The sequence below is a fragment of the Budorcas taxicolor genome, chromosome 3 (genome assembly GCF_023091745.1).
Source record: "Budorcas taxicolor isolate Tak-1 chromosome 3, Takin1.1, whole genome shotgun sequence".
Taxonomy (NCBI): Eukaryota; Metazoa; Chordata; class Mammalia; order Artiodactyla; family Bovidae; genus Budorcas; species Budorcas taxicolor.
Window position 1 is genome coordinate 42,384,723 of NC_068912.1, and position 8,553 is coordinate 42,393,275.

The 8,553-nt window shown below is 47.6% G+C and overlaps 1 protein-coding gene across 1 annotated transcript; it reads right to left on the reverse strand.

Moving 5' to 3' along the window:
* Positions 1 to 1,675: 1,675 nt before the first annotated feature.
* S1PR1 (sphingosine-1-phosphate receptor 1) lies at positions 1,676 to 6,361 on the reverse strand. Its single transcript, XM_052637440.1, has 2 exons — positions 6,011 to 6,361; positions 1,676 to 4,352 (listed from the first exon to the last, which is right to left on the reverse strand). Exon 2 carries the CDS (start codon positions 4,188 to 4,190, stop codon positions 3,042 to 3,044), a length of 1,149 nt encoding a protein of 382 aa, XP_052493400.1. The 5' UTR covers positions 4,191 to 4,352; positions 6,011 to 6,361; the 3' UTR covers positions 1,676 to 3,041.
* Positions 6,362 to 8,553: the final 2,192 nt, after the last annotated feature.

The following is an 8,553-nucleotide window of genomic DNA, read 5'->3' on the forward strand; positions in this document are numbered from 1 at the left end:
ATATAGGTACGGAGGGTTCCTTTTTCTTTCTTTCTTTCTTTCTTTTCTTTCATCTTCAATTCTCAAAATATACTGAATTAAAAACCAGATATTTCTGGTTGAGATGCAGCCAAGAATTCCTTCATCTTAGCCATTGCTCTTAGCTAGAACTAGGGATCTGACCCACATCTACCAGGAAAACCACAGCCTATGACTACCCAGTTGTCTCGGAATGAACTGCACTGTCTGGAATTTCCGAAGAAAGCACATTAACTCACTGAGCAATGTGCTCACAGGTGGGCAAGCGCAACTGGGCTCCCTGTCACTAATGAGCTCCCCCACTCCACCTCAACTTCCCCACATCGTTTGAGTCACTGCTGTGCTTATAAAGATAAATCCAAGGGTACAACCACTTTATCTTCCATAGAAACCCAAAATGGACACAGTTTTCCATTATGTTTGATTCTGTACTGAAAGGTCTGGGAAGTGAGTATAACATGAACTCATTCCTTCCGCTTCAGCAGACAGATGGATAGAGACATTCCAGTTTGTTTCCAGTCTTTTGTCTTCGGAGCAGTTTTGGCATTTCCCTCAGGAAACTGGAGGTTGTGACCTAAAGGTTTCCTTAGTGAGCACGCTTCTGTTTCCCACAGTTAACCTTACCCAGAAATGACATCTACTCTATTAGGTGAGGTTTTATCTTCATGTCCCAACTGTGTCCTGTGCATATTCAATGACACTTGAAAGCACAAATTCTGAAAGCTAACAATAGCACTGAAGAGCCAAACATGCCAAAATACTTTGATATAATCCCCAATGAAGATGACAATAATATCAAAACAAGAATTAAAAAATTCTGTGAGGCTTGCCATTTTATAGTTGGGGAAAGTAATGACTATGGATGGTAAAGCTTTCAGACAGTATGAATCAAAATTTTTCAAATAAAAAGTGTATGCTATTCAGCCAAGATTCTACAACTTGTTACTTTATCGCTATTGAATAGTTTTATATTGTTCTGCTGGTAGACTGGGAAAAGCCAAGATGGTCTTCTGAAAGAAATAAGTAATTTAACAGTATCCCCCACAGCCATACTGCCACCTCCCAAGTATGCTGGTGGCAAGCCAAGAATATAAACTTCTGTGGATGGGTGTGAACTGACCAAACGGTCATAATTTAACTTAAACTTACAGTGACATTATTGTACATCATTTATTTTAAAACCAATGTTTTTAGACAGATTTATTACACTATTGCTTCTGTTTTCTATTTTTCAGCCAAGAGGCATGTGGGATCTTACCTTCCCAACCAGGGTTCGAACCCACACTCCCTGCATTGGAAGGCAAGTTTTAACCACTAGACCACTGATACTTAATTTAGTTGGGCTTGAATGTCATTTAACTCAAACAATTACATTTACTTGTCAATGTAGTATTTAGAGGTTGGTGGTTTTCATCTCATTCTTTACCACTCTTCAATGTTAACTTATTGAAGTTTCTCTTCCTGAAAAAGAGTGGTTTCTAAACAAACCACACTTTTTTTTTCCACTCTCTAGTTTATCAAGATAAAATCCCATGAAGAATAACAGAAATTTGCCTTTAACTTTAACTCTAAAGAGGCACATAGTCAAATAGAATGTCTTACTAATCATTTTTTAAAAATGCTCTTCACCAAAGAATCTTTAAAAAATCAGTTTATTAATGTTTAAAAGTTGATAAAGCTATGTGCAAAATGATCCACATTGTCAGAAACCTATTAAATACTATTTTTTTAAAGACATTTCTTGATTTAATTGCACTGGAAACCATACTACACAGACACCAATATATTTTTATTCTTTGTGACATTTATATACATCTTCAATTAACTATTTAATGTACTGAAAAACTTGTCATGTTCCCTACCAGTTAAAGTAATGCTTTAAGGTCACAAAAGGGTGGTATTTTCTCAAGAAATGCACATTCAATGGTGTTAACACAGGTTAGGAAAATCCAATAAAATACTGAAACAAATACATTCAAAGATTACACAAAGTACTTTTAACACAACAAAACACAGCCATCCTGTTGCTTGAAATGGTTCCTACAACACTCTGAAAGAAACATCAACAAAAGTGCCAATGATAGATGCTGTATTGTTAGATAAACTCGTTAAAAAAAAAAAACTCTCTTGGTTTACAAAGTCACCCCCCAACCCCGAGTCAGTTTTCACCTTCTTTTGCTTGTTTGTTTCTCCTATGACACTAAGGATACTGTCTGATGTCATTTAAATAAATGGGACTTCCTTATGCAGATTTCAGCCTCGATGGATATGATACTGCAACACATTTCATTGCAAAGGTTTTTTTTTTTTTAAAGTGACTGCAATTAAATTCAAAAACACTCATCCAGCTTACATGGAAACTTTGGCCTCAGAAAGTAAAATTGCTTTCCAGCTCCAAACTATCTCCACCACAGTCTGCCTGCTGGATGCAGCCTACCTGCTACACATGCTCAAGATTGGACCGTGCCACACCCCCAGCTCTGAATGCCAGGTAGTCAAAACATAAAGTAAAGGTATTCTGAGGAGGGTGTGAAGGGGAAGGGAGGGTGCCCAGCATAGTAGGTATGTAGAGCATACCCAGCGAAGCAGAAGTGCACACACTCACTTGCGTTGGAGACTAAAGTGAAAGAAAACATCTCCTCAAAGCTCGCGTCAGAGACGCTTTCACACGGGGACATTAGTCTTTGAGGAGGGGCCAAACGAACGCTTCAGGAGCTTGACAATGCTAGACCTTTGGCTCAGTGCAAAATCAAAGCTCCGGCAAGGGGAGGAAATAGATTCCAGGCGAGGACCTGATCTCCACCCTTCCCAGTGCATTGTTCACAGGAACTAAGTCTACCCACCAACACCAGGCACTACCAGGCTGTTCTGTGCTCCTTCACCCTCCCTCTGGCTTCCGACAGCTCCTCCCCGGCAGCAGTGGAGGCACAGAGGCTTGGCTGGTTTTTATTTTTTCTCCCCAAACACTGGGGTGGCGGGTGACCACGCAAGAACACTCCCCATGGGTCAGCAGTTTCCCCCTTTTAGGAAGAAGAGTTGACGTTTCCAGAAGACATAATGGTCTCGGGGTTGTCCCCATCGTCCTTCTGGGGGTGGGAGGAGTTGTCTGACTTACTGCGGCTGAATTCCATGCCCGCGATGATGGGTCGTGTGAATTTACCCGCGGAGTCTCTGCTGGGGCACTTGCAGCAGGACATAATCCGGACGAAGGCCCGACGCATCTCCTTGTTGGACAAAGTGTAAATGATGGGGTTGGTGCCGGAGTTGAGCACAGCCAACACCAGGAAGTACTCCGTTCTGAACAGGATGTCACAGGTCTTCACCTTGCAGCCCACGTCGAGCAGGAGCAGGATGAAGAGTGGCGCCCAGCAGGCGATGAAGACGCCCAGGACAATAATCACAGTCTTGAGCAGTGCCAGCGACTTCTCCGAGCTGCGGCTGGCCTTGGAAACGTTCTTGCGGAAGGTCAGACGGCGGCTGCGAGTCCTGACCAGGGAGTAGATCCTGCAGTACAGGACGACAATGGCGAGCAGGAGCAGGGTGAAGACCGTGGTGCAGAAGAGGATATAGTGCTTGTGGTAGAGCGGCAGCACGGTGGAGCAGCTGGGCAGCGTGCTGATGCAGTTCCAGCCCATGATAGGCAGGCCCCCCAGGATGAGGGAGATGACCCAGCAGGCGCTGATGAGCAGGAAGGAGCGGAACCGGTTGCTCCCATTGTGGAGCTTCATCTTCAGCATAGTGATGTAGCGCTCAATGGCGATGGCCAGGAGGCTGAACACGGAGGCCGAGAGGGCCACAAACATACTCCCTTCCCGCAGAAACCACTGGGCGGGGGTTAGCTTGTAGGTGGTGGCTCCAGACAAGAGCAGGTTGGCTGTGTAGGCCACTCCCGCCAACAGGTCTGAGAGGGCCAGGTTGCCGATAAAATAGTACATGGGTCGGTGGAACTTCTTGGTTTTCCAGATGGTCAGCAAAACAAAGATGTTCTCTAGGATGATAAAGCAGCAGATAAGAATGAACACCACTGAGATCAGTTTAATGCCATTGTCCTTGTCCGCGCTGATCTTCAGCTTTCCCGTGTAGTTATAATGCCGGACAATGATGTCGTAGTTGACATAGTCGGAGACAGGGCTGTGGAGGGCCTTGACCAGCGGGATGCGGGTGGACCCCATGATGCGCACGGTCCCGACACCCGGGGCGGCGCTTCTGCAGATGAACGCTAGAGGGCGAAGCGGAGCGAGCCTTCACAGGCAGCCGGGGTGGTTCAAGGAGAGAGATCCAGGCTTTTTTTGTGAAGGTTTTCTTAAGCTGGAGAGGGCCTCGGAAACCACAGCCTTAAACAAATCACAAAGAGCAGAGAGTCAGGGAAAAAGCCACAGCACATTGGCGTAATTCATTCTAGCGAAGGCATTGCTCCAATTTTCTTGTTGATTTGTTTTAAGGAAACTTGGGGAGAGCGCAGGGGGAAGGATTTTTTAAAAAAAAAAACAACATCAAACTCTCATTTCTTGGGGGGAAAAAGGAAGAAGGGTGAGAGAGAGAAAGAAAGGGAAAAAAAAAATTACCCAAGCTGAAAACTCCGACTCGACGACAAGACGAAAACGTCCCCTATGGTTACATACACCCAAATGGAAATGGGAAAACTGGAGGTGTGAGCCCCATTTAATTCCACTCCTACGTCCTCAACACACACACACACACACACCCCTCCGCCTCTCTCAACGCTGTCTCCACCTCCACCAGATTTCCAGCTCCAGTTGAAAAACTAAAGCCTTCACCAGCTTCGCGGCGGGCTCACCACTAGCTCCTAGTCACACCTTCGAAGAGACCAAACCACCAATGTGAGACGCACACCTCTGTGCTCCGGCACTACCCAGCTAAAACCACCTCCTAATTGCCATGCAAGAAGTTAGATTTGCACGAAAATCATTTGACAGCGTAAGTCACTTTTTAGGCTCTATTAATAATCTCTAGGAGCAGGTGTGCTTAGGGTCCGAAGGCGCAGCACAGTGTGGGCAGCCAAGCCCGCCCTGGCCTTGCGGTAAACAGGAAAGCTTTAGCGCCTCCGTGAAGCAACTGCCTTTTCATTCTTCTTCTTTTTTTTTTTTTTTTTTCCGCGCAAGTCAGTGCCAGAAACTATAAAAGTACTCAGTAAAAATCATTCATAAGCTATTGCAATAAATCCCAGAAGTTTCGTACACCCATTGATTGCAAAAGTATTTTTTAGTTACTGTGGATATAGCCCAAACACGCATACAAAAAAGAGAAATTAAATTACAAACGCTAAAAATACACGCCACTGCATTTCAGATTCCGAATGCAAAATTACTCTCCAGAAACTCATACAAACAGAAGTCTGGAGGTTCGTTGCTAAGCCAGTTTTATTTACTGCCCTCCCTCAATACGTTGCCTTGTCTCAGAGAACTACAAAGTGTGGAGGGGATGAAACATGGCACGTGTGAGCAGAAGTCTACCCGTAAGTTGTTTGAATGTTTCAGGGTAACATTCAGGGTAGCAAATGCGATAAAAGTGGAATTCTCCAGACTACGGCAATTCCCGGGACAGCAGAGGCTGCTCGGCGCCCAGTAGCTCCGCGTTTCCCCCCACCTAATTCCACACTCGCTCGCTCGCAGGGCAAGTTTAAGCCCTTACCTCATCTCCCGCAGTCTTTGTCTATAGGATTTTCCAAAATAAGCGCCTTCCCTCCCACTCCGCAGACCCACCGCAACTTCCTCTATCCCCCAACCCCAGAGGGTTCTACAAAGAGGACTTAACCCTTTTCCAAACTTTTTAGTGAGCCCAGAACAATCCGATCCGGTTGGGCGCCTGAGTAGCCCAGAGATGCTTGTTCTCAGCACCCAGAGATGGATGGTTTGAAAGTGTTGCTTTGCTTCTCTCCGGTTTGAAAATTTTGTTTCTGCCTCTGAAGACCTCCGGTCGCGATGCTCCCCTGCTCGCCCGGGTCCGCGCCTGCCCAGCGCTCACTCCCTACCTGGCTCAGGCGGGACGCAGCTGCGTTCGCGGAGCTCCGGGTCTGCACTGAGCGCTCGGCATCTTGCTGCTGCCCGGGACTGACGGCGTCGCGCTCTCAATTTACTCGAGGCGGGGTCCCCTCCCTCCGCAGCCGCACACTCCAATGGCCAACGCTCTTGCCGTGGCCGGGCAGACCGGTCAGCTGAAGTCGCCGAGCGCCCCGCTGAGGCTGAGTGGCTTCTCTAGGAAGGGATGAGGAGGAGTGAGTGCCTCAAACCGCGGTGCCCCTCCGCCCGCGCCTGGGGGCCGCCGGATCTGTGCAGCTGAGACTCTCTGTCCAGGAAAGATCTGCGGCAGAAACACACAGACAAAAAAGAACCCCTCCTCCCCAAGGGAACCAAAAAAAGAAGGGGGAAAAAAAAAGAAAGAAAGAAAGGGGGCGGAGCCTGGTGCCCCCTGGACTCTCAATGTATAAATCACGGCCCTCGCCCTGCTATCCGCCGCTCCCTGGCGGTGGAGACAGTTCTCCCCAGCCTTAGAAAAAAAGGGAGGTGAAGCGCTTTTGGAAACTTTTCTCAAGAAGAGTCTTGGGAGACAGAGGACGGCCTGGGCAATCTAGTGCGCCTTTCTGGTCCCCTAACCCCGCAGCCCGTGGGGGATCGGAGTCCGAAGATTGTGGCCGGGCGCTCCGGGCCGCCACCCCCACCACGACCCCAGGCGCTTCTGCGGAGGCAGGGGGAAACCAGCTCCGCGACCCCGCGAGTCCCGGTCGTGTTCCTGGGGACGGGGTGCTGGGAAGGGGCTGCCAGAAGGATGGAGGAGAAATGCTGCCCGGGGAGAAGAACGGCCTGGGAGGTTCCTCCGCTTCAGCTCACCTCCCTCCCTCACCCTCATCCTTCTGCTGCCTCGAAACTTGCGGTCTGAGGGGCAGAAAGTGGCTTTCGCGGGGCGCACAGTGAAATGGGCCAGCTGGGGGCGAGGTGTTGTGCGGGGGTTCCCCTCACTCAACTGGGCGCAAAATCAGGCCTTGTGTCCCAGATTCTAGCCAGTGGTGAGGTCTGTGAGGAGGTGGGCAGCTGCCGGGGCCCGAGAGTTTAAACAGCTTGGGCAGCTCAGGAGTTTCCAAAGAGAAAGGGCTGCCCGGCACGGACCAGCCTAGGACCGACAGCAGCCCAGCCTGGGGCCGGAGCCCTTGTCTGTCTTTCTACTTCGGAGGCCCAGCCTCAGTGCTCACAACTCGCCCACTGTTTCCTTTCGCTTGCATGCTGCTTCAGAATGTGAGACTGAGAGTCGGCCTTGGTCAGCTCCGCCTAAGTGGTAAACTGAGGGCCCTTCTGCCCTGCCCTTCTGCTTGAGGCTTTGCAAGACGGTTTCCACCCAATCTCTGATCTCACTGGCTTCCCATCCACGCAGATGTCAACGCAAAACTTCTCCGTTGTGAAGTTTCAATTAACACAGTACAGGCACACCCTGTACCTGAATGACTCAGAAGGAGGCTAAATGAATAAATAACAACTCCTGGCTTCTGGGATCTTATGACTTTGCAAAGGAGAAAAAAAAATCGAATGACAGAATACAGTTTCCCCAAAAGCTCTCATCAACAGCCTTGAGCCCAGCACACACCCTCAAATTCAACAACAGTAAATTCTTAAGACGTAGAAACCAAGATAACGGTCCTCTAGAATAAACTCTGATTGGGTTTGAGGATGTATTTCTCTTAAAAGTGATGATATATTGAGTCTGCTCAGCACAACATAATGTGTGGACTTGGCAAACTTCACCCCATCCACTAATTTATGAGTTCTTCAAAGGGAAAAGAACTAAAGTAAACAGTACACCCAGACTGTATCAGGCACGTGGTAGGTTATCTAATTTAACACTACTGCTCTGTGAAGCAAATGTTGTCGGTCATTTTGTTGATGAAGGAAATGTCACGGTTTAAACCACTGTATTTTCCAGCTAGAGTTGCTGGGCTAGGTTTGAAAACCCAAACACTACAGATGCCATGTCAAACGCCTTCAGTAAACAGTTAAGGGGTTCTGTATGCATACAACTGTCTGATAATGAAAGTCCTTTAAAACCGCTTATTTCCTGACTATCAAGCTTCACACATATTAACACATTTTATCCTTACCTTACTTTTACTTACCATGATCCTACACAAGTTAGGTACTATGTTTTTTTTGTTTGGGTTTGGGTTTGTTTGTTTTGTGTGTGTCGGGGGAGTGGCGAGGGGGCTGTGCCATGCTGCATGTGGGATCTTAATTCCCAACCAGGGATGGAACTCACGCCCCCTGCATTGGAAGCGCTGTCTTAACCACTGGACCATAGGAAAGTTCTAGATTAGGTGCTATTAAAATCCTAATTTTACATGCAAGGAAACTGAGTCCCAAACAAATTAAGCAACTTGGTTAGCGTGGGCGTTGACCATAGACAAGCTGCTGATTTCTTAACCGCTACTCCAAACCACCACAATAAACCTCAACCATGTCAAAGAATTATGTGGGGGAAGTCAGCCCTTTTTTCGTGAATACTGTTGGAGGACAACATTCAATGCTGATT

What these genes read in the sequence shown, in the direction of transcription:
- S1PR1 (XM_052637440.1), bottom strand. Translation starts at nt 4,190, where the DNA reads ATGGGGTCCACCCGCATCCCGCTGGTCAAGGCCCTCCACAGCCCTGTC.